Raw genomic sequence first — 25365 nt, 5'->3', positions numbered from 1 at the left:
CTCAGAGTACCAGCATTATCTGGTGTCAGCAGCATCTTTTGTGGAGACACTTTCCTCACCCAACTTCTTCCTTACATAGATTCACAAGGCCTGCAGAGTTTTCATTTTTAGGAGATCAGTTACTTAATTTTCTTGTGGGCATTTGGAGAGACATGAATTTTATTCCAGACTTAAGCATAAGTGTTTCATAACTGTTATTTACCCTGCTTATAGTTATTGTTAACTAATTTTATTGCACTAACAAGCTGGTATTGTTTTAAATTGTTGCATTAGCTGCCCCGAGGCTTTTCAAAGCATGTGGCAGGATGTACATTAAAAAAATAAATTAATAACAGATTTCCCCACACCTGTTCACTTTCACTTTTAAACCTTCCTCTCAACACCTCCTACACAAATAAAACTGCTACAGCTAAGATTGCTTTAGGGTATAAGAAACATAATCCTTTTTCAAAACAACCACCAGAAAACATTTACCTAGAACACACCCTGCAGTTGGGAGGTTATATTAATTATAAACTCATCAAAGGCAAAGATATGTATCAGCCTATATTTCTCTACAGAGTGGAAGATTCTGTATCTGTTGTAGGGCAGAGTTTATCTTATCACAGGACCAAGTAAGGCAAATGTTCATGCACTGGCACTGCTGATAATTGAATGAAGATGAGATTCAAGGGGTGAAAGAGCAATTAGAATACATAATAATGTGACTAGATGTTTCTGCTCTTTGTAAGTAGAGCTGTAGGGTTTTGTAATTAAGCAAGTAACCATGGGACAGATCATTTTTGCATATAATGAGTGGAATCCAACACAGCACTAATTCTCTTGTTCCATGCATCCCCTAACTCAGTTCCAGAGATTCCCTCAACCCTCTGGCGCAGATCTGGGGGAGGGCATGGGGCTATTAACCGAGGGGCTATGTCCTACCTCTAATGTCAATATGCCTCTGAATACCAGTTACTGCAAATCTCAGGAGGACAGAATGCTGTTGTGCTCATGTTCTGCCTAGGGATTCCCACAGAAATCTGGTTGGCCATTGTGAATACAGGATGCTGGACTAGATGGGCCTAATTCAGCAGACTCTTCTTATGCTCTTAGGATCCTGCAGCACAAGCAGAAACCTTTGTGCTGACATGACACAGTAGTTGAATAACACCCAGTACAGTACCTGTGAAAGGGGATGAGAAAAAGTTTCACACTTACCTTGGCAGTGGCTCCGATTCAACCTTTTATATCCCTGTGGGCATTCAACTTGCCCATTTTCAAACACTGGGTGAGCTAGATGGAGAGGAGAAAAGAAAAGAAAGCTTTATCAAGGGTGAAAAATTCAGGGTACAAGGCTATATTCAAGTTGTGTCAAATCTGAAAGGCTACGGGATTTAGCTGGAAGCCCCACTAAACAGCTGATACTCAGGCAATGCTTCTGCCACAAGAGATACACCAGGTAACCTGGCCAGACAGATTGATGGAACAACCAAAACAGGGTAGAGTCGTGAGCAAGAAATGGGTGCCATAGGGGAGGAGCATACTACGCTCCTTATGATCCTATTGACAGCTCAGGTTTAAACTAGTCCTGGACCTGAGACAAATGATATCCCTCCTATTGACTTCAATGGGAGGGGAAGCAATTTTAAAATAGCTGCATTGATGACCACCATGCCCACATTGCACAGGTAGAGCATAGAGTATGATGTAACTCAGCACCTAATTGCACCATATAATCCCCAGGATATAAACCATACCTAGGGGAACCACAACTCAGATGACCGGACAACTAGTATGAGTCTCTCCCTTCCTCTGATCTCAGCCCATGTAGTGCTTACTTTAGAGTTCACAAGGAGGAATAGAGAGAAATAGCATTTTGCATGAAGAGGGAGCACTTTGCACAAAACGTCTCTTCTCCAGAACACACCCAGCAACTTGAGAACTTTGCTAAAACCTATCTTCCTAGAACTCTAAACTCTGCCTAGAGACTTCAAACACAAACACCCAACGTGAAAGCACAAATGCTGTGATTGCCTTCCATGTCTTCCTTGGTTTGCAGTATGTGAATACTGTGTTCTGTCTGGTCTGAACCGCAATGCTCTAACACTGTTTTCCCCAACAGTGTGGAACAGATTCTCCCCCACACAAAGAAGGCACTCATTCATTCCCCAATGCTGGTAAGCCCTCTGTTGGCAAAGACCAGGTATTCTATTCCAGCAACTGGAACCGATGGCCAAACACTCATGAGCATGTTTATCTTGCAGGATGAAAGCTCTGATATATGCAGTGGAACAAGGGAATCAGCCACACTTCCACTTGCCCTGCTGCACCCCCACCCCTGGGAAAACCCACTGTTTACCGCTGAATCAGAGCAAATGTCAATATTGTTTTCTCTGAATTGAGGTTTGCTCTGATTTAGCACTAAAGACTGGGTTTTGGGGGGGAAGTGGTTGGACAAAGGCAAAACCGCTCAGACTTGTGCTTTCTAGGCACAGGACAAGCAGAAGTGTCGACAAGTCCAAGGTTTGCCACAAACACAGGGCAGAATTCAACTAAGTAAGTTTTGCTAGCAGGAGCCTGTGCAAGTGATCCTGCTGGGGCATGGATCCTATTGAGGCATGGAGAGACTGCACCTGTGACAACATTTGTGACAAGTGAAGTCATTTGTGGTAAGTGACAAAATTCCATGGCTCCTGCTTAAACAACCTGAGAATTGCTCTTTTGCAATGGAAAAAAGTGTTCAAATAATTAAGTTTTTTTTAAAAAAAATGAGGTAAAATAATCCTTATTCTTTGAGGATTAAGCAGTCCCCTGCTGTTACCACCCAAGCATAGGAGCACCCATGACGTAATAACTGGTTACGTCTTCCTGTCGTGTGTTCACTGCCATATTTGGAGACTTGTCTCTCCTTCACAGTTTACCTCAACAAACACCAATGTAGCCAGGCTGTGAAGCAGCTCTTAATAAAAATAAATTGTAGAAGTTTGAACATCAGGTACAGCTTCCAGAGGCTCCAACTATTGAACTGAATTAGGCAAAAGTAATAGCACAGCTTTCACAGAGGTTAGAAATAATAGGATCTTAGTGAGGGGATTAGTTAAGTGGCAACAAATAACCTCTTAAGGTAGCTATTATTGCTACGCACATCAACTCTGAATTATCTGTTAAGAAGAGTGACAGAAATTACTCTCACTCACCTGAAAGTAATTTTGTGGCTGAGATTAGAGGACCTAAATGTTTGCTCCACTGAGAATGATTGTGCCTAAATAACGAATAATAATATTTCAGAACACTTTACTTTGCCCCTTAGATGACCAGAGTACATTTGCTCCGTGGACCCTAATACAGATTTCACTGTGATTGTTTCTATTTCTGAATTTAATAATGTAACAAAACTGAGTGGATTGACATTACTAGTCTAGAGGATATGAGGCAGCTGGCTCTTTTAAATATGTTCTCTGCTTAAAGGGCTGTAAAACATTTTTCTAAAAATGAACCATATCTTAATTAAAGCAGTGATGGTTGATATTTCAGCGTTAGTACATCTGTACTTTTAACAGTTGTATAGATGAGGGAATGTTGGCAGGTACGGCTTGCCAGGTTGCTGTGCTGAAGGGATTGGAAAAGCTTCACCTACCAGAATTCCCTCATCTGTGCAACATTTAAAGGTACTGGATCCCTAAAGTTGAAAGATTGGTTTTCAGTTTCCCATACATATTTTTGGGAAGAGCTGAAATGGAAGAGCATGAGGAGGATCGGCAACAATGTGTTGCAGCATAGAGTGCTCCTGTTCAGTGCCCTCATCAGTCAGCAATGGTGATTGGTGACCATTGGGACTGGTGGGACAAAAGGCAGGGAGACCCACAAGAGGTGGAGTCAATGTCAATGAGAGACAGAACTATTCCCTGAATGATCGTAAGTAGGACAGGATGCAGGTGGAGGCTGGCTGAGGATAGGCCGTGCCCTCAACCAGACTTCCTTTTGTGCTGCATTTCTAGGCCCAGGCCCAGGTTCTGAGCATTTCTCCCACCCCACTGGTACTTTCCCCATGAAAACCCGCTCTTTACTGCTAAATCGGAGCAAATAGCAATCCACAGAAAACCTGAACCGTTGTTCCAATTCAGTGTTACAGAGCAGGTTTTCCTGGGGAAAGTGCTGGGGCAAAAGAAAAGAGATATAGACGCAGGTGGCACTGTGGGTTAAACCACAGAGCCTAGGACTTGCCAATCAGAAGGTTGGAGGTTCGAATCCCTGCGATGGGGTGAGCTCCCGTTGCTCGGTCCCTGCTCCTACCAACCTAGCAGTACAAAAGCACGTCAAAGTGCAAGTAGATAAATAGGTACCGCTCCAGCGGGAAGGTAGACGCCATTTCCGTGCGCTGCTCTGGTTCTCCAGAAGCGGCTTAGTCATGCTGGCCACATGACCCGGAAGCTGTACGCCGGCTCCCTCGGCCAATAAAGTGAGATGAGTGCCGCAACCCCAGAGTCGGCCACGACTGGACCTAATGGTCAGGGGTCCCTTTACCTTTAACTTTATGGAGCTTTAATGATCAGACCTGTGTCTAGAAAGTGTTACATTGTCTAGAGCAGACTGAGCACTCTGGAGGAGGCAGCCACTGAATCTGCAATGCACATTGTGCACACATCGTGCACACGTCATGCACGATGGGCCCCCTCAACACTGAGGGAGCCGGCTGCCTTCCAACAAATATTGAGGGGGACAGGGTGTCTTGGCGCACCTGGCAAAAGGTAAGAGCGGATGAGCCCTGAGGTTGGTGGAGCACTGATCCATTTGCCCAATTGACCAGGTCCCATTGTCAGTCAACTATTTAAACAGCAAGCCTGCTAGCAGCCTCAGACCCACTGCTGCTCAGGAATTCTAAGAAACCCCGGAAAAGTCAGTGGAGTTTTGAAATCAGTGGTTAAAATCGGCTCAGCTTTGAAAGGTTCAGTCTGGCATCTTGATTCAAAATGGCATCTAACTGTATCCAGACAGATGGAAACCAGCTCCTAGATCTCAAGAGCCATCATTTAAAATAAAATGGTTCTGAACTATTAAGAGGTGTCCAAATGCGTAGTGAAAAGACCACTTTCCAAAATATATAGCAGAAAATGTTGGTTTGATGCTAGTTTAACAAGCATGACTGCTACCAGAGAACGTTGGGGACTGTAATTTATGAGGGGAGATAACCTTCTCTTTTAAACTCTCCCACTAACAGAGTAAATGGCTATTGAAAGCAATTTAATTCTGTGGTATACATAAGGTTTGTCCTGGGACCAGAATTTGGGACGTCAGAGAATGAGCTGGGCTTTCTGACCAGGATTCCTAAGATATATTGTAGCCCTTCTAAAACCTTAGCCTTGTTCACAGATTCTGTAGAACGTGTTACCGACACAGGGGGGGGGGGGAGGCCTCCTCAATTATCATTGTGAAATAAAATGGTATGGGGAAAGGATCACAGAGAAACTCCAGTATTGCCGGTTCCTCAGTGGCTTAGTTATACTTTCTCTTGCCCCACTGCTTTCCCCAAGAGAAAACGACTCTTTAGTGTTCCATCGGAGCAAACAGCAATTCAGGTTTTCTTCAGGTTGACATTTAGCACTAAAGAGCGGGTTTTCCCTGGGAAAGGAAAGGAGCAACAGGGAAACTGCTCAGACCTGTACTTAGAAAGCACAGGGGAAGCCGAAAGCCATTTGAAAAACATTTGGAACTGTGCTGTCTAGACATGTGACAAGCGGAAGTTTTGATGACCCCATGATGAGTTTCCAAGCATTCCAATACTTTGGAACACTTTGCCTTCTAGTCAGGAAGGTACATCTAACGATCTGAAACGCCTTCATAACTCATAAATCATATGCCTTTTTAAAATGTGGGGTTTTTTAGGAGGGGGTTATTGGGTTGCTGTTTTTATTCTGATTATGTATTTTGTGGTTTTATATTCTGATTTTGTTCTGTCAACTGCCCAGAGACCTTTGGGTATAGGGTGGTATGTAAATTTAATAAATAAATAATAAATAAAATTCAGTTTCCAGCTCTTCTACAAACTTCTGGTGATATCTCAGGCAATTCCATTAGCTTCCCCCACACTTGCCATTCTTGAGTATTGAATGGGAATTTTGTCATTTCCCCATTTTAGGGTGTTCTTTTAACAGGGTTTTAAGATGCTTGTACATGGTTGTCATGGGATCTCTGAAAGGAAAATGTATGATTCTCAATCCTTTTCCTCTATAGCAGCACTTTAAGTGTCACAGCAATAAGCAGACAAGAGGATACGTGACACCATCATGAGAGGCATAATTTTCAGGGGGGTGGGGTGGTTATGACAAGTTCCCAATCTTTCTTATACTTCCTGGCTCACTGCTGGTCAAACTCTGAACCTTCAACAATTTGACTCTGAGGACTGTGAATGTGGACTTTTCATATGGTTTTAAATCCTTATTAAATATTCTTTTAAAGTTGTAAAGATTTTTATTGTAAAGTAAAGAAATATTATTTGAATTTCTCCCAATTTCCCATGGCAAATGGTTTTAATATTAATTCAAAAGCTCTGGGGTTATGAGTGATTTTAGAAAAGAATTATTACTTTTCCCATGATAAACATGGATTAGGCCTCCAGTATTCTAAAAAAACATATGTCTCTGGGTGCTGTATGGCTGGATAATATGCAAAAGGACAAAGGATATAATATCCATGAGGCTGGATAGCTCAACTGGAAGAGTATGACACTCTTAATCACAGGATTAAAGGTTCAAGCCCCATGCGGAGTGAAAAAATCCTAGAATGCATGTGGTTGGACAAGATGACCCTCGTGGCTCCCTCCAACTCTACAAATCTATGATTCTATGACTCTGGTTTGCAGGAGCATGTCCCTTGCTTCCTACACACAGGCACTTAACTGCAGTGGGGAAAATGGCACCTGCCACATCAGTATGCAAACTGACTTAATTGAATGACCAAAAATACCCCATTCAAGTGCAAAATTAAGACACGGGGATAGGGCAATTTGCAGTATTATCCTATGCAGATTTGCAAGGCAGGGGCGGGGAGTTAGACACTCACAATTCTGTAAATCAGTAATGAGGAATCTTCAGCCTTCCAGATACAGTGGTACCTTGGATTACAGACGCTTCAGGTTACATACGCTTCAGGTTACAGACTCCGCTAACCCAGAAATAGTACCTTGGGTTAAGAACTTTGCTTCAGGATGAGAACAGAAATGGAGCGGCGGCAACGCAACAGCAGCGGGAGGCCCCATTAGTTAAAGTGGTGCTTCAGGTTAAGAACAGTTTCAGGTTAAGAACGGACCTCCAGAATGAATTAAGTTCTTAACCCGAGGTACCACTGTATTATCGGACTCCCAACTCCCATCTGCCCCACTCAGCGTGGCCAATAGGCATAAGAGCAGTAGTCTTGCAACATTTGAATGGCCATTGGTTTCCCATCCCTACTTTAAAGGACAGCAGGCAGCCTGAAGTTTACAAAAATCTATGCACACACAGTAATATTTACTTTCAAGAAGAGGGGTGCAAATCCCAACATCAACACCACCACTCCAGACCAATGCCACACGTGAAAGTAGAATTTTACTTCTCCTCACAATCCCCAACAGTGAATTTCAGATTATTATTACTGTTTGATGCTTACTTTCAGATGTTGCCATTACATTTTCATTACATGAGGCAGGGATAGTGAGCTTTCAGCTCTCCAGATGTTGCTGGACTACAGTTCCCAGCGTCCCTGACCACACTGACTGAGGCTGATGGGAGTTGGAGTCCAAAAAAGATACAGAGGGCCATCTCTGACCTAAGAAATCATGTTCAAGCAGTACCATTTTTAATCTTAGTCAAACACGTTTCTCTTTTAAAGTAGACAGCTTGACACCTTCTCTTTCTGTTTGGAGAACTGACATGCAAAGAGCTGGCCATGTACAGGTTATTCGTGGCTGTGATATGTTGTTGTTGTTGTTGTTTAGTCTTTTAGTCGTGTCTGACTCTTCATGACCCTATGGACCAGAGCACGCCAGGCACACCTGTCTTCCACTGCCTCCCGCAGTTTGGTCAAACTCATGCTGGTAGCTTCGAGAACACTGTCCAACCATCTCATCCTCTGTTGTCCCCTTCTCCTTGTGCCATCCATCTTTCCCAACTTCAGGGTCTTCTCTTCTCATGAGGTGGCCAAAGTATTGGAGCCTCAGCTTCATGATCTTTCCTTCCAGTGAGCACTCAGGGCTGATTTCTGTGAGAATGGATAGGTTTGATCTTCTTGCAGTCCATGGGACTCTCAAGAGCCTCTCCAGCACCATAATTCAAAAGCATCAATTCTTTGGCGATCAGCCTTCTTTATAGTCCAGCTTTCACTTCCATACATCACTACTGGGAAAACCGTAGCTTTTACTATACGGACCTTTGTTGACAAGGTGATGTCTCTACTTTTTAAGATGCTGTCTAGGTTTGTTATTGCTGCCATGATATGTAAGGACTTGTAATTTGGAAGAGTAACATACAGTGCCCGTTTGTCTTACAAATAAGAATATCACTTTTATTGTTGAGTATAAAACCATTCATTGCCATGAAAACTGACAGGTCACATTAAATAGGAGGTTTAGTTCTGGGGCAGACTCAGGATACTAGAACATCCCAAATTTAAGCATAAATGTGCATTTGGCAATCCCCCCTTCAATCTTACTTTTAATTGAATCGCACAGTTAGATATTTAAAAAACTAAACCAAGTAATTACAAATCGTAGTGATTCCTGCTCTCAGTGATTAGTACAATAGACTTAAAACTGGACTGCAATATACATTAATAAAGGGTGCCCTCTCTACCCTTACCAACAGTATTATTTTGAATCATGGTTTGCCACTCAAGCTGTTTGGACAAAATAGGCAATTACCGTATTTTTCGCTCTATAAGACGCACCAGACCATAAGACGCACCTAGTTTCTGGAGGAGGAAAACAAGGAAAAAAATATTCTGAATCCCAGAAGCCAGAACAGCAAGAGGGATTGCTGCTTTCACTGCGCAGCGATCCCTCTTGTTGTTCTGGCTTCTGGGATAGCTACGCAGCCTGCATTCGCTCCATAAGATGCACACACATTTCCCTTTACTTTTTAGGAGGGAAAAAGTCTTATAGAGCAAAAAATACAGTAACTGTTCAAAAGTACCCAGAATGTGAGCCACATCCACCTGCCAAGGTGTGAAAATGGAAATAAGTTTTGCCTGCTCTGGGTGTGCAAACAGCCTGGTGAGCTATTTGGGGAGCATTTGGACTGATGAGATTGTGAATCTAGTTCTTGCTATATGCTTATTGGTATTGTCTCCTAATACCTGCTTACTCTGTGCAAGTAATTATGATAAAGCTATCCTAAGTGCCCAATGCTATCTTTTCCAAAACAAATTGGCCCTGTAAAAGCGGCTGTGAACTTTCCAGCATTGGTGCTAGATTGAGACACTTTCACAAATTAAGCAAAAAATTAAATATGCCCCTAGAGGCTAGAGGAAGGGAAATTGTGCCTACTGTATTCTGGTATAGGCTGACCTTTTCACATTGCCTTGTGCTGAAGCCAGCTCTGTCCACTCCCAGGAGAATCAGGAACATTAACCAGCAAGCTAAACTGCAGTGTTTTGTTTTTTTAAATAATCACTTCTACTAAATGATAATTTATATTGAATGTGGGGTAAAATCCCAGACCAGAAAAAGGCAAATTCCTCCTCACCACATTGCTCATGACAATATGCAGCTGAAGGAGTATGGGCTCTACGGTTGTATATACACACAATACATTTAGAGCACATTTGAAAGCCAATACCCCCCCCAAAAAAAAATATATATTGGGAACTGGGGTTTGTTAAGCGTGCTTGGAATTGTAGCTATACGAAGGATAAGCAACAGTTTTCAGGATTTTAGAGGAAGTGTGTGAGGGCTTTAAATATACAGGATAGTTCATATGCAGCCTAAGACTTGCCCAAGTCCTGCAGGAAGAGTCCATCAGCTTAAATGGTTATTTTCAAAAGTCCACACTGCCAGTTTCCAACTACTGTTAATGTCAGGTGTTGCCAAAACTGTGCAGTAACGGCACCTGTGACTGCCTTTCCAAAGCACTCTGCTTATGTGGGATTTTTTTTTTCTTTCGTTCTGGTGGCACGTGATAAGGGAAATGAAAGTGGAAGGAATGACACAGGCTCCTGATTAGGTGCTGGAGTAACAGCCCAGGGCTCATTTATTACCTTCCCCCTGCTTTTTTACAAGGTTCTCACAGTCTTGGCTACACATGGTTTCCTGACTCACTGTAGTCAATTTTAAATAGTTGCTTAAAATAGGTCTATGGGTTTTTTTATTTTAAAAAAATAGCTGGCAACATGCACAATTAAACCTCTCAAAACCTTTTTTTTATAGGCGAGTATAAGTAAGCCAATAAATTCCAGAAAAACTCCAGCACCATGTTTTTCAAGTGAACTGAAGTGATTTATTTATTTTAAAAGGAAATGTAGGACAGATGCAGGAGTAAAGGTGGGATTATTAATGCACAGCACAATCATGCTTGCTTATTCAGTGAGAAGCAAGTCTCACTGCGTAGTTTTGATCTCTACATCCTGAAAATAATATTTGAGTGCAGGGAGGGGAGGGGATGGAAAGTGAAAATCTGGACAGAAAGGTTGTTGAACTTTTTTAGTTTTGCCCAAAATTACTGAGCAAATAATTTTCTCTCTCTCTTTTTGCAGACCCTCCAAGTGTCCCCGTTTTCCAGGGACAGGGACAGTCCCAGATTTACAGAAGTCATCCCAGTTTCTGATTTCATCTCATAATGTCTCACTTTTCATTGTTTTTGTTGTTGTTTAGTCGTGTCCGACTCTTCGTGACCCCATGGACCAGAGCACGCCAGGCACTCCTGTCTTCCACTGCCTCCCGCAGTTTGGTCAGACTCATGTTGGTAGCTTCAAGAACACTGTCCAACCATCTCGTCCTCTGTCGTCCCCTTCTCCTTGTGCGCTCTCCATCTTTCCCAACATCAGGGTCTTTTCCAGGGAGTCTTCTCTTCTCATGAGGCGGCCAAAGTATTGGAGCCTCAGCTTCACGATCTGTCCTTCCAGTGAGCACTCAGGGCTGATTTCCTTGAGAATGGATAGGTTTGATCTTCTTGCAGTCCATGGGACTCTCAAGAGTCTCCTCCAGCACCATAATTCAAAAGCATCAATTCTTCGGTGATCAGCCTTCTTTATGGTCCAGCTCTCACTTCCATACATCACTACTGGGAAAACCATGGCTTTAACTATATGGACCTTTGTCGGCAAGGTGATGCCTCTGCTTTTTAAGATGCTGTCTAGGTTTGTCATTGCTTTTCTCCGAAGAAGCAGGCATCTTTTAATTTCATGTCTGCTGTCACCATCTGCAGTGATCATGGAGCCCAAGAAAGTAAAATCTCTCGCTCCCTCCATTTCTTCCCCTTCTATTTGCCAGGAGGTGATGGGACCAGTGGCCATGATCTTCATTTTTTTTTATGTTGAGCTTCAGACCATATTTTAACGCTCTCCTCTCTCACCCTCATTAAGAGGGATGCCCCTATTTTCATTGGAGAAATGTTGGAGGGTATGCAAGCATGCTACAAATCATGCTCACAGTATGAGATGGTGCCAGTGTAATATATACCACAGTGTGCTTGCCACCCCATGCTTTGAATTGGTTTTGCTTCTAGTAAAAAACAACAACTCCAAGGTGCTAGACAGTGCTAGAGAGGCCTGATTCTCCTACTCCCATCTAGAAGTGCCACAAACCACTGCTGCTTGCACAATTTGTGACATTGATCTATACCACAAATTAGACACCTATAATCTAGACCACCATTCAGACACCATTCAAGCATCTCCTTCCATACGTATGAAGTCACCATTTAGTCAACGGTGGTCCAAAAAGAGTGAAGTCATTAAAACCAAAAGCCAGGTTTGAAGGAGAATTGCAGCTGACCTTCTCATTCCCTTCATTCCAAATAGACTGATCCTGCGGCTCTGGATTCCTGGACTTGGATGTGATATAAGGAAGGAGAACAAAGTCACTTCAAGCAAACAGGTCAGATGTTCTGACTAAGCACAGCCAGTGACTGCATCTGTAGAGGCAGCCAGAAAGGATTAGGACTTCTCAACTGTATGTGTGTGTGTGTTTATAATTCTCTCCAGAAAGAGGAAATGTGGCTTAGACTAACAGGCATCTGAGAGATCCTTCCTTGGGGGAAAGTGGGATATCAGCCCTGCCTGAAGACTTGGCTGAAGGTTAAAATGATGTAACCTGTAAGCCTTACTTTACTGCCAGATCTGCAAACAGTAGGCTTTGTTTCAACCACCAGCACTCTGCAGGTGGCTAAAGCCAGGGCCTCCACCTACTGCCGGGACAGGAACCTATTTCCCTAGTGTCCATTCAGTGCCATGTCAGTCTCTGTTATGTCTACAAGCAAACAACGATCCCAAGCTGAGAGAAGGGGAAAGATTTGTCATTTTATTGGGAGATTAGACGCAATTAGAAGCCTAGAAACACGGGAGAAAGTACACCATTCAGAGTCTTAAACCTGAGACTCCTGTGGTCATAGCAACGCATCGCATGAGCTCCACAAAGGCATTCATAAAAGATGAACAAAAATGAAGAAAAGATAATTCACTGGATAGGTAGTCCATTGTGCTGGCTTTCAAGCTGTGGAAAAGATTTCATTTCCATATATTTCATACGCTGCATCAGCAGATAAACAAAAGAGCAACACCATTGCTTACAAACACAAATGGAGGTTTGGCAGGCGCCTTCATTATACACCTATAGGCACCAGGTGAAAACGTTCCTCTTCACCCAGGCCTTTGGCTGATTGACATCAGATGCCCTTTTAAATGTGTTGTGGGAGGGGGGAATTATTGGTTTGTTTTTGTCCTTATTTTTATTATGTATTATTGTAAATTTACGGTATGTTGTGAACTGCCCTGAGATCCATGGATGAAGGGCAGTATACAAATTTAATACATAATACATTTATAAGCAATAAAGAAATAAACTCACCTCCTACAGTCTGGAATTAATTTGTACCCTGAAAAGACTTCCTGTGGCTTTTTCTTTCTGATAGCAATTCTCCACCCCTTTCGTTGCTTTGAGTTGTTGTGGTTATGGTTATTATTATGATTATTACTACAACAACTACTACTATTATTTCAAAAAGAACAAAACTGGCATCTTGATTATTTCAGATAACTAATGTATCATCCAGTCATAATGTACTTTTTCCTTCTTATTCTCTGCCTTGTAGCAGAAACTCCACTAAAGGTTCTGCATCTAAACCAGGGACCCATTGTGTAACTCCTGCATGAAGAAACCTGACAGAGAAATGGCAAAAATGTGCAGGCAGGAACAGTATCTCAACTTATAAACAGTGTCGCAGGTCTATGCTACCACCAGGCTTCTCAGTTTTAAGTCAGTGTTCCAAACGTTGGACCACTTGACTTTCTAAGTTGGATAAAATAATATATTTCGACTGCAGAGGCTTGAATCCTAAGACAACTTAGAGAAGTTCACAGGAAAAGTTGCCAATGCTCTCCGTTACCTGACCTGTCCCCCAAACCAACCTGTGCTCCACAAAAAGCCTCTCCACAGGGTCAAGGGGATAGGTGGGGCTTGGGAAGGTAAGAGGGAAAGGAAGACTATCCCAAAGCTAGACAAAATTTGGGGGATTCCCACCTCCTCAAGCAACTCCTGTGTCCCACTGCATTGTTCAGGAGGGACTCCTGACTTTCCATGGGGGCTTTTTCAGGAGGGTACGGAGAGGAGAAATTGTGGGCAGGAAACTTTCCACCTGTGAACTTCCTAAAATTAACTTACTTTAGGACACAAGCCAGAGTAATGAATATTCACTTGTGAATACATGGCAGGCTATGGACTAATATACAGTTGGATATTTTTTTTGCAGTACCTTCAGTTCAAGAAAAAGCTTTGGCCAGGGGCGGGTAATCACAGTTTCTGTATAAACCCTAAATTGGGCGTAAGAATCCTGCCCTAGCCAACTTCCAAGGTATTTAAAATGTGGCACGTGTACATGCCACTCCTCAGGAGCCCTCAGGGTGCCAAGCTCTCAATTAGAGGAACTTGTTTGCAGATAATGCTTGGAACTGGCCGCACACTTTGATGCGCTCAATTCTAGGCTACATGTCTGCTCCAGTGCTCCAAGCATGCCTTACATCAGTGCAGGCAGCTGCAAATGAAAGAGGGCGGCCTGAGGGCTAACAGAAGCCAGAATGGAGTCACTGCTATGAATGATTAGCTACAAAACGCCAAGCTGACTTGCTGAGCTGCATGTCGAAGTAGCTGCGTAGAAATCAGCTTTAACAGTCACAGTTAATCTCTGCAGGGGGCCCAGCATGGCTGCTTGGGGGGCTGTGAGCCACTGCTGACAGGAAGGTGATGGAACCATGCCAGAAAACAGTGAACTGCCTATATGACAAACAGGAGCGACGGCAGGTTCCAACAAGAAGGAAAGATATCATTACTTGAAGAATAAACACATGGAGTAGATGATGCAAAGGAACTAAGCTGTTCGATGAGACTGTGCAACAGTGAGGAGGAAAGCGGCGGATAAGAAAGCCATTCATGATTCGTAGGAACAAAGGAAGGGGCTAGTGTAAAATGCTGACTTCTGAGATAGATGGTATTCAACATTCAGCCTGGTGTAATTTAATCTAGGTTAACATGAGTGTCTCTGAAGAAGTGTAACTGTGAACAAAGCAGGCCAAGCATCAGAACATGGCATTTTGGGTAGCTGCTGGGTCCCAGCACCACAACAGGACCTCTCAGTGCACTGACACTGGCCCTGAGCCATGACACCTGCCTTGCCAGGTGGTTGGGCCAGCAAGTTGTCATTTGAACTGCACACAATATTGCTGGTGTCACTCCAGGGCCATATGACAAAGCCAATGAGAGCCACCAGTGTGTGTAGGGGGGGATACCATTTCCCATTTAATTTCCCACAATGCCCCAGGGCGATGCTACATCAGGGGCACTGGAAGAAAACAAAATGGTAGTGCTGCTCCCTACCATGTCCCACCAAATGCAGGGAACATTTGCCTAGGACTCCCTCAAACTTAGGTCCAGTCCTGGACCGCATACCTTTCCTGTGGTGTTTTATTTGGCTGTGACTCCCCTTAGCACATTACAGTCATACCTCGGGTTACAGACACTTCAGGTTGCGCTTTTTCAGGTTAAGGACGCACCGAAACTCGGAAGTACCGGAACAGGTTACTGTTATATGCTGAAGTTCTCACCCTGGGCCAGCAGGGGGATACTGTAGATAGTTTTCACTCAGGTCCACATATGCAAATAAGGGATTGAAAGTGACGTTCAGTGATTGGATAGTTAAAGAAAATGGTTACTGTTGCATTCTAGTGGAGCTCTATATAAGCAGGCTGTCTGAACCCTTCAGTTCAGTTCTGTTTTGGCTTGTGAATAAACAAGAGCTGTTTGAAGAATTGCTGTGTTGTCTGATATGTTCACCCACAACTTCCAGGTTTTGGCGGTCGCGCATGTGCAGAAGTGCTAAATCGTGTTTTGCGCATGCGCAGAAGCGCTGAATTGCAACCTGCGCGTGCACAAACGCGCCGCTGCGGGTTGCAAATGCTGCGGGTTGCGAACGTGCATCCCACACGGATCACATTCGCAACCCGAGCGTCCACCGTACTCCCATCCCAATGTAAAGGGAGTGGGTAAGGCAGCCTTCTAGCTGAGAGATATACATCCTTGCTTTGCATGCCTTTTTCTTAAGTGAGGTTGTGTTTGTCTACTTTAACATACTGGGTTGCAATGATAATCTAGCACTATAAAGCAGGAACACAAGAAGAGACTATTGGATCAGGCCAATGGTCCATCTGGTCCAGCATTCTGTTGTCTCAGTGGCCAACCAGATGCCTGGGGAAAATCCGGAAGCAGGACCTGAGTGTAAGAACACTTTCGCCTACTGTGGTTTCCAGCAACTGGTATTCAGAAGCACGTCTGCCTCCATCTGCAGAGTCAGAGCATAGTCATCATGGATGGTAGCCACTGAGTTTGTCTAATATTCTTTTAAAGTCATCCAAGCTGGTGGCAGCCACTGCCTCCTCCTGCAGCTCATGAAGAGACAGGAAACAAGGACAACATATGCAAAATAGCAACACAACAGTTAAAAAGACCGGCCACTGAAACATCTTAGGTGCTGGAGCAGGAATATTAAATTACTGAGAAAGAAGAGAGATATTAGTTATGAGATTTAAATGTAATAGTGAAAGTAAGAAATGTATATTAAGTGAAAAGATTGGAAAAATTTCAGATGTGATTGATGGAAGCCAAAAAATTGTATAAGATATAAAAGTATGTTTAATAATTATTGAAAATGATAAGTTAAAAAACTAATAAATATATATATATATATATATAAAGAGGAATATTAAATTACTAACATTAAACATAAGAAGCCAGGAGAGCAGTGAAAGAGGAACTATAATCAGAAGAGCAGCATTAAAATTGCTTCCTGAAAGTGCCAAGATTGCTTTGAGTCTATTTGCTTCAACCAGGGGTTGGAATTAAGTAAAGCGTCCAAAAAAAGAAAAAGAAAAAAAAGTCGAAAATACCCACTTCTGGGTTTCCTGCTCATTGTAGTATGTGAGTGCAAGTATTTGCTCTGCAAATTCAGTTTGCTTGCTGTGAGAGGAGTGAGTTTGGAGGGAGAGTCACCTGCGCAGTTAGTTAGCCATCCAGCTGAACACCTAAGTGGAGACCGCTAAGCCCAAGCAAGCTGCATTCCTTCTTAATAAGCTGCAGCTTTAAATTCACAGCAGGCCTAAAATGGCTTGGATGCCCAGGGGCTTCAAACAGGGTAAACTGCATGGAAGTCTGAAGAAAGAGAGGCTTGGAATGGATGTCCTTTTACTCTTTCTTGACAATATGATTCTATCATGGGATATAGATTTCTGATCATACAAATTCAAGGGCACTTTAAAAAATAAAGCCTCCAACAGCTTTGGTGTCTGGGATAGATTTCCATTCAAGCAATTCCACTGAATCTATTTAAGCAATTAAAATTGCTTGGTTACCCTCCTATGCACTGCAGAACAATTAGCAGAGCACTTCCAGCTGCACTTTGCTAGAAAAGAGACGTGAGCTAACAGAAAGTTGAAACAAAAAGTATGCATTCAACAAAGACAATGCACTGGCCCTTTTCAAGTAAGTAGAGTCTCTATTCTAAATCTTTGGGGACCGCTCCAGAGAGAGAGAGATGAGTAACTCATGCTGAAATTCCACAGGATGAAAAGACTCACAGAAATGCACACTTAATGAAAAGCACTACATAAATTCCATTTCCATAGAATCAACTCCCTTTTTCCATTTAAAAATTGCCCCACAGCACACTCAGCGGGAGTTGAGCAGCCTCTGGGGTGCTATGGAGCCACTCTGCTTGGCAAAGTTATTTTCATAGACTTCATTAGTTGTTTGCAATATTTTATCTGAGTCATCTTTTTATCATTATCCCAGTGAGGATGGGCAAGGATTTGGTTTTAACAATGTTTTTCCATTCTAGTTCAAGGAATGGTGTGCAGCTTGTAACATCGTTCAGCATCTCTCAGTGACTCTGGGTTAATCTGGGCGATCTGCCACCTATTTGCCAACCCTTGGCTGACTCAGTGGGAGGTCCATTGAGGGAATGCGTTGAATACCATACTCAACACTACCCATCGCAACTTCCCAACACACGTTTTCTCTCATTAGAACAAAAACAACCAAAAAAAGCTTTTTTAAAATGTGAGAAATGTGATATATGTGAGTTGTTAGTTCTAAAAGGAATCGAGGCAATGAAAGTACAGAGCTGGTTGGGCTACACAGCAGCAGCTGGGGGAATGCGCAGGCGTATGAGTATCAGCAGCAGGAGTGGGGAGCAGGTCAGCAATAAAACAGCCAGTGTCAGTGAAGTTAACTTTATATTCAAAAAAACCAAAAGAGTGCAGGCATAGGCATAGGGTCGCCATATTTCAAAAAGTAAAACCCAGGACACCTCGAAAAATGTTGAGCTTTTTTCCCCGATCCAGGACAAAGCAACGCCTTTTAAAAATTCTCCCCAGATGTTAGTTCCACAACTCTTCCCAGTAGGTCTTGCCCCAGTGAGGTGGTTGCAAGAGCAGAAGCCATTTCCCACTGCTCTCTAAGGCTCCTCCCCTGGGTCCTTCCCCAGCAACCTGTGGCTCCTTCGCCTTGTCTCTCTTTGCTCTGCCCTCTTTGTTCCTCTCTGTGTCCTGGGAGAACAATGGGAAGGAACCTGATTACAGCCTGAGAGAGAGACTCCCTGGCAGCCTACCTCTCGGGCCCCCTCCTCACCAGTCTCTGCTTCTGCCTCTGCTTCTGGACTGCTCTCTGCCACCACCTCTTCTTGCTCACTAAACCTTGTTACCTCTTCAGCTTCCGACACCTCCTCCTTCCAGTCTGCTGCCTCTGCCCACTCATCATTGTTTCACAACCAATCCCTTGGGTTCTGGGTTTTCTTCCCTTGGGGGTTCCCCAGCTGATGCCTCCCACCACTCCAGTGTGGAGTAGTGGTTAAGAGTGGTGGACTCATAATCTGGTGAACCGGGTTCGCTTCCCCGCTCCTCCACATGCAGCTGCTGGGTGACCTTGGGCTAGTCACACTTCTTTGAAGTCTCTCAGCCTCACTCACCTCACAGAGTGTTTGTTGTGGGGGAGGAAGGGAAAGGAGATTGTTAGCTGCTTTGAGACTCCTTCGAGAAGTGATAAAGCGGGATATTAAATCCAAACTCTTCTTCTTGGCAACTAGCCAGTCCATGACATTGAGTTCATTCTCTCCCTCTCCCTCTCCCCCCCCCCCAGACACACACAAGAATGGATGAATGGGCAGAGTTGAATCCTTCCATAGAGCTCCAAGAAGCCAGACCTGGACTGCAATCTGACACACCTGTAAGCAAAGATGATTTATTCCAGCCCATGACTTACAGCTACCCAGCCATGCAATTTCTAAGTGCTGAATGCATGGTTCAGCTTACTACATCTCAAGGCAACCAGTTAAAAGACTATGGCCACAAGTGCCATAAGCCCATCCATGCTGAGTTTGTTACACTGCATCAGCTGTTGCATAACTGGTTCAGTCCATGGCAGCACAAATGAAAGTCAGCTGGGCTAACAGAAATCGCGGCTGCCATGACAGAGAAGATTATGCGAAAAGCTTCTGACAGTCCTGCAAACCTAAAGCTGGCATCAAGATCATTGTGCAAGGAGATATGGATTTCCTTTATCCAGCAAGTCTTAGAAAGGATAAAGATGAACTCAAGAGTAGACCCTGGACAGGTTCCTTTGACAAACACCAAAACAAGCTAAATGTGTCCCACATCGAAAGAACCTGTGATGCAAACACAGGTTGGCCACTTCCAGTCTTACAGCAACTACTTCTTTGATCACATGAGATTGCCCTTTCTGATATAATAATCCCTTCTTGAGGCTGTGGGCTGATTTTCACATGTCCCACTAGGGAGCAGCTCATTAACAGACTGAAGCTTGATTTTGTCTTGTGGAATGCAAGGGCCATTTTGGGGCCTTTCTGCACAATCAGTTATGGAGCCCTAAATGTGTTTGTTACTAATTTCTTCCCCACAGTCAAATTCCCCTCCCCTCAAAATTGCACATCTGTTTTGGTGCTGGTGTTTTTATTTTTACTTTAGTTATTTTGCACCTGGGAAACTGAAATACTTTCCTAACATAGTTTGTTTATTTAAACAGATTTTATATACTTGTATGTACGTATATAGCTTTAATTTTATCCATGTTTAATTCTATTTTAATGATAGATTTTTCAATGTTTTTAGTGGTCTTCTTTTTTACCTGTAAACCACCTTGAATTCCATCAGGAAAAAGGGTGGAGTATAAATAAATATATAATAATTGTTGTTGTTGTTGTTGTGACTGCTGTGTGGAATATGTCTATGTGAATGTCACTGGCATACCTGGATATTTTTATGTGAAATAATTAGTAGGCTACCTTCAGTGGCGTGGCGTGGGTTGTCAGCACCCGGGGCAAGGCAAGTAATTTGCGCCCCCCTAACCCGTGGATTTGCGCCCGCTAACCCTAACCCCCAGAAGTTGCGCCTGGTGCGGCCGGCCCCCCCCTGCACCCCCCACGCTACGCCACTGGCTACCTTTGTAGGTGACACAGAAACATGGGAGCAGCTGCCAGGACCACATAACACCACTGGTCCTAAAAATCCAGATTCAGGTAGGTAGCCGTGTTAGCATGACGCAATCGAAATAAATAAATAAATTAAAAAGTCAGATGGGTGGGGTGTAAGTAAGCAATAATAATAATAATAATAAATAATAATATAATTGCTATGGCCTCAAGCCTGACAACATAGATCAAGACAATGCCATCTTCATTTTCATCATAGCAGTTTGATCCTTCTCTTACTTGGTTGATTAAGATTACTTATATGCCACTTTTCCACCATCAGTTTTGCCCAAAGTGGCTTACACCAAACATTCAAAACATCATAATACAAATATATGAAATAGAGAGCAACTGAATAAATAAAAAAATGGCAAAATAAACAATTTAACAAACATAGAATAAATCCAATATTATTAAAAATAAAATAAAAAGCAATATAGGTTTAAGTATATAAATACAAAGCAGAACAAGAGCTAATTATCAATTACTTCTCAGCACATGCTACCCATGGGGTGGGGGCAGGGGAACCTGATGACCGTAATCCTGCCACAGTGTCTAATTAAAGGGGAACTTGTCATAAATTCAAGTATTTATTTTAAAAACTGATAAGAAAATTTTTTTAAAACCAGGCACTAAACTTTGCCCCTTTCCTACCTACACAGCCCTGGCATACCCAATAGTGTGGGCAATTCAGCATGCAGATTCCAGAAGTTCCACTCTGGAAGAACACTAAGTCAGTCTCCCTCTTCATTCACTAGGTCTTTCCAGTGCACACCAAGAAATAAGCCAATGGAAGTGCCATGCTCCTTTCAGAATAACCTCTACCTTTGTTCTGCATCAATCTCTTTGGGTACTGGGAAAAGAAAATGCAGAACTGGATTTGTATGCCCCTGGAATGGACTCTAGATTCCACCCTGCCAATTGTTTGATGTAGTGTTATTTCCAGAGCCCCTGCCAAGTCTTCATCTAAAGCAGGCCTGTAAGTCTGTAAGGCTGAGTATGCAACTTCACCAGCCAATATGCAGGCATACCTCCTAAAATGACGGGCACTGTTTTCCAGTTTTCTCCTGCCTAATTTCTCTGACATGGAACAAGCATCAGACTGCCCTTGGGTTTTACAGATCTGGTATATAAGCAGACCACAAAGTTCTGAGCCAGCAACCGCGTCAAACCAATTCCTGCTGGCACCTAAACTGACACTGCAGCCAAGTAATCACCCCTGAGAAGACCATATTACATACTTTCTCCTGCCCAAGTGCATTCAGGATCATGTCCAGGAAGAAACAGTGTCTCTAAAACAAGTGGCCATGCCTTGTGCTACTTTCCAGTTCCAAATGGGTCAGTCCAAATGGATCAGTAACAACCCAGTTTATGTTCAGCCTCATGCCCTGCATTGGCCCTACAAGACTTGTAGATGGCAATGCTAATGATTTCTCCCTTAGATAGCACTTACCTGGTTTCGATGGACATGGGATGCATCTGCTGACCCCCCAAAAGGCCCCCACACTGCCACAACAATCCTCATAGCTGGCCAGACCAGGTAGTGGGTCAGCACACTAGAAAGAGAAATGGGGGGGAAAGAGATAGCATCAGAATCTTGTGCTATTTGTACTTTGGAAGGAAGGCCATGTTAAGCCCTATGCCCAATCTTTCAATCCATTGGGCACCACATTGTAGACCACAGCTAAAGGTGCCAAGATGCCAGTGCTGGGAAGGAGAAGTACAGGCCTGCCTTTCTGTGAAAGAGTAGGGGTTAGGGATGAATAAATCTGTCAGTGTTGGTTTCTCTCGGTTTCTACTTTTTCCATTCTTTAAGTTCCGTTCCACATCACTTAATGGGCTTAAAGAAAAAAAGACCACATAAAAATTATATGCATTTCCAAGAACATTTCTCCTAACAAATGCATTTTTGTTTAATGTACACATTTTCCCCTCATGCTGAGCGTTTTGCATGTTATTTACACTAATATGACATTTTATCTGTGCCCTTTCCCCTAACACAGACATTTTTGGGTTAGAGAACTACATTGCAAAATTCAGAGCAGTGTACTGTAAATGTTGAAGGATAGCTGTTCCTTCACTTTGTGTTAAGGAGTTTCGCAGTGAAATGCAAACCAAACAAACTTCTCCTCCATCTCTAACAATGGTGCTTGCATTATTCTTAGGCGTCATTACAGGCACCCATGCTCCCTGCAGGGCCAGAGGTGTATTTTAAGACAGTAAACAGTCTCGCAGACAGGAAAACGAGAGCCTGCATGTATCTGTGGCTCTTGGAAAGCCAGGGTATTAGTATTAGATACAAGGTATTACTGTTATGTTTGAGCAGCAGAGCATGACCCAGAGATAATATCACCAAGCAAAGCCTTTGGATAAAACAAATGCCTTTTCACAGACGTACATCTATTAACTCGCGGGATGGGTAGACAATTCCAGACCTTGTGGGGACATTTGTGGCAAGGCGTTTTCATTTACTTAATGAGTATTTTCCCCCCCTCCTAACAAGGCCCTCTGGATTACAGTCTCCCCCATTAGAGCTGAATTGTCGTAGTCCACAGGCCAAATCTGGCATTCATCCATCGCCAAAATGGCCATGTGCCCAGCACTCACATTCCAATAAGTATGGCTTCAGACTGAAACGGAAGAGACAAATGCTTCCTGCCCAGGCTCCTAGCCATCACCTAGTCTGCTCTGCTGCGGACCCTGCTCCAGTGGAACGAAACAAGAGAAGAACAAGGTAGTTTCCCCACTCCCACCCCCTGAAGTGACCTATAGAACCCTACCTGAGATGAAGTAAGGCCTAAATGTCTCTCCGCCTTTCACTAAATCCGCCAGTCAGCACTTGGGGGAACAAATAAGTACTTAAGAAAAACAGCGACTGCATGGATCATTTACTCTCATAAAGTGGAATTGGGATTTTCCAACCCTATTATTATAGGCAAAATGTTTCATACCAAATTTTCAGAATGAATCCATGTAGAATTGCTTGGCTGAGAAGACCTAGTACTAGGAATCAGGATGGAGCCGAGTCTGACTAATGTCAAAATTGATTGCCTTGGGCATGGATCCCAAATGACACAGACTGTCCCCTGAAAATCTGGGTTAAAAATGCAATGTAGCAATCTAAAAAATACACACAAGCATTGTATAATTCCACAGAATCTATGAAACAAGAAGGAAGGGAAGGGAAGGGAAGGAAGAAGAAGAAAGAAGAAGGTTTGGATTTGATATCCCGCCTTTCACTCCCTTTAAGGAGTCTCAAAGCGGCTAACATTCTCCTTTCCCTTCCTCCCCCACAACAAACACTCTGTGAGGTGAGTTGGGCTGAGAGACTTCAGAGAAGTGTGACTAGCCCAAGGTCACCCAGCAGCTGCACGTGGAGGAGCGGAGACTCGAACCCGGTTCCCCAGATTACAAGACTACCGCTCTTAACCACTACACCACACTGGCTCTCAAGGGAAGGGAAGGGAAGGGAAGGGCAGGGAAGGGAAGGGAAGGGCAAGATTGCAGCACTCATGTGAATTTTCTTTCCCTAGAAGCTTCAAGGGAAATGAATTTTAATCAATACCAAGCATTTGTTTATTGTGAGAAGAGTTTCCATATATATTCATTTCCTACTAAAATCGTAACTAGCTATAAAAAGAGTGTCCTTTGGACCCAGATTGTTTGAGTGTATGTGTGTGAGGAAAAACAGCCCGTAAAAAGGCTGGAACAAAAAGTCTCAGAACAACATATGGTCAAGGTAGCATCAGTTGATCAGCACTTCTATTGACTCACAGGACTAGATGTGCTCTTTGAAGATGTGCAAAGTGCTTCAGACCACAGGCTCAGCTGCCTCCTTTGTGAGGAAGAGTTTCTGGGGGAAGGAAAAAGCGCTACCTACAGAATTGAATGAACCCTGCCTGGCATTTTTTGTTTGACTTTCTAGAGCATTTGTAGGCTGAGGTAATTTTAAAAATAATTGTACATTCTCCCTGGTGGACCAAAATGCCTGAATCATTGTGCTTGATCTTTTAAATGTTTGTAGCTGCCTTTATTTCATCATTTTTACCTGCTTTTATCCATTAGTTTTCCGCCACTGTTTCTTTTGCTTGATGATAATTTTTGCATTTTTAAATTTTCTTATTGCATTCAACATTACCTTATGACGTTACCTTGGATTTTTCAACAGAAGGTGGGATACAAATGTTTTCAATAAATAAAATCAAATAATACAAAATGACATTTCATGCGCATGCTCAGGGTTCACACACACTGCATCCATTATTCTCACATTCCATAACCTACACCCCAAGTGTGTGAACAAAACTGAGTTAAGACAGAATAGCTCTGACCTTTCCATGCATTGACTCCATGTAACACTTTCCCACTAGGTCCTGAGGCCTCTGCTGCTGATGTCTCTCTGTGACAATGTTGTTGTTGTTGATGGTGATGGTGGTGGCGTTATCACTGTACTGGTGCGAACCCAATGGAAACTGAGATATCAACACAGCTTCAACACTGTTCTCTTCCGACTGATCTGCGTCACTTTTCACTCGAGCTACCTGATGGATCTGCACAGCAGCTTCCGGAGGGTGGGTGATATGTACGTTCACAAGGGAAGGGTTTCTGGAAGCTGGAAGGAAAGTTTGTCAACGGAAACATGACTTTGCTTCTTGCTCTGCAGCAACCTACAAATTTCTAGAGGGGTTAGTGGATATACTCTGACATTTGCTCCATCTGCAGGACCACAGTGGTTCTCAGTACAACCATGAGATTGAAAAGCAGCCATTGCTGTTCATTTATGGCCCAAAATGTACAAACAAGGGAAATAACTTTTGACTTGCCATGAAGCCCAGGGAAAACCACGAAACCTGTGAGTATCAGAATACAGTGGTACCTCTAGTTACGAACTTAATTCGTTCTGGAGGTCCGTTCTTAACCAGAAACTGTTCTTAACTAGAGGCATGCTTTCGCTAATGGGGCCTCTTGCTGCCGCTGCGCCGCCAGCACACAATTTCCGTTCTCATCCTGGGGCAAAGTTCTCAGCTCGAGGTAACTCTTCCAGGTTAGCGGAGTTTGTAACCTGAGGCGTTTGTAAATCAAGGTACCACTATATGGACAAGAATATTAGCATCATCCATTAGCTACTTTCTAGGCTATGCATAGATTATAGCCTACATGAGTGACTTAT

The 25365-nt window shown here is 43.2% G+C and overlaps 1 protein-coding gene across 3 annotated transcripts in view; it reads right to left on the bottom strand.

Moving 5' to 3' along the window:
* The window catches only part of LTBP2 (latent transforming growth factor beta binding protein 2), a 129689-nt gene that overhangs the window by 50635 nt on the left and 53689 nt on the right, over nt 1-25365 (bottom strand). For all 3 annotated transcript variants that reach the window (XM_083740817.1, XM_083740816.1, XM_083740818.1), the window contains 3 exons: nt 24527-24807; nt 21649-21751; nt 1201-1275 (listed from right to left, as the gene is read on the bottom strand). In XM_083740817.1, coding sequence (XP_083596943.1) covers nt 1201-1275; nt 21649-21751; nt 24527-24807 — 459 coding nt within the window. The remainder of the gene's footprint in view (nt 1-1200; nt 1276-21648; nt 21752-24526; nt 24808-25365) is intronic.

Source organism: Podarcis gaigeae (assembly GCF_964106915.1).
Source record: "Podarcis gaigeae genome assembly, chromosome: 1".
Taxonomy (NCBI): domain Eukaryota; kingdom Metazoa; phylum Chordata; class Lepidosauria; order Squamata; family Lacertidae; genus Podarcis; species Podarcis gaigeae.
Note: the sequence above shows the minus strand (reverse complement) of the source record. Positions and strands in the feature narration are given on the sequence as shown.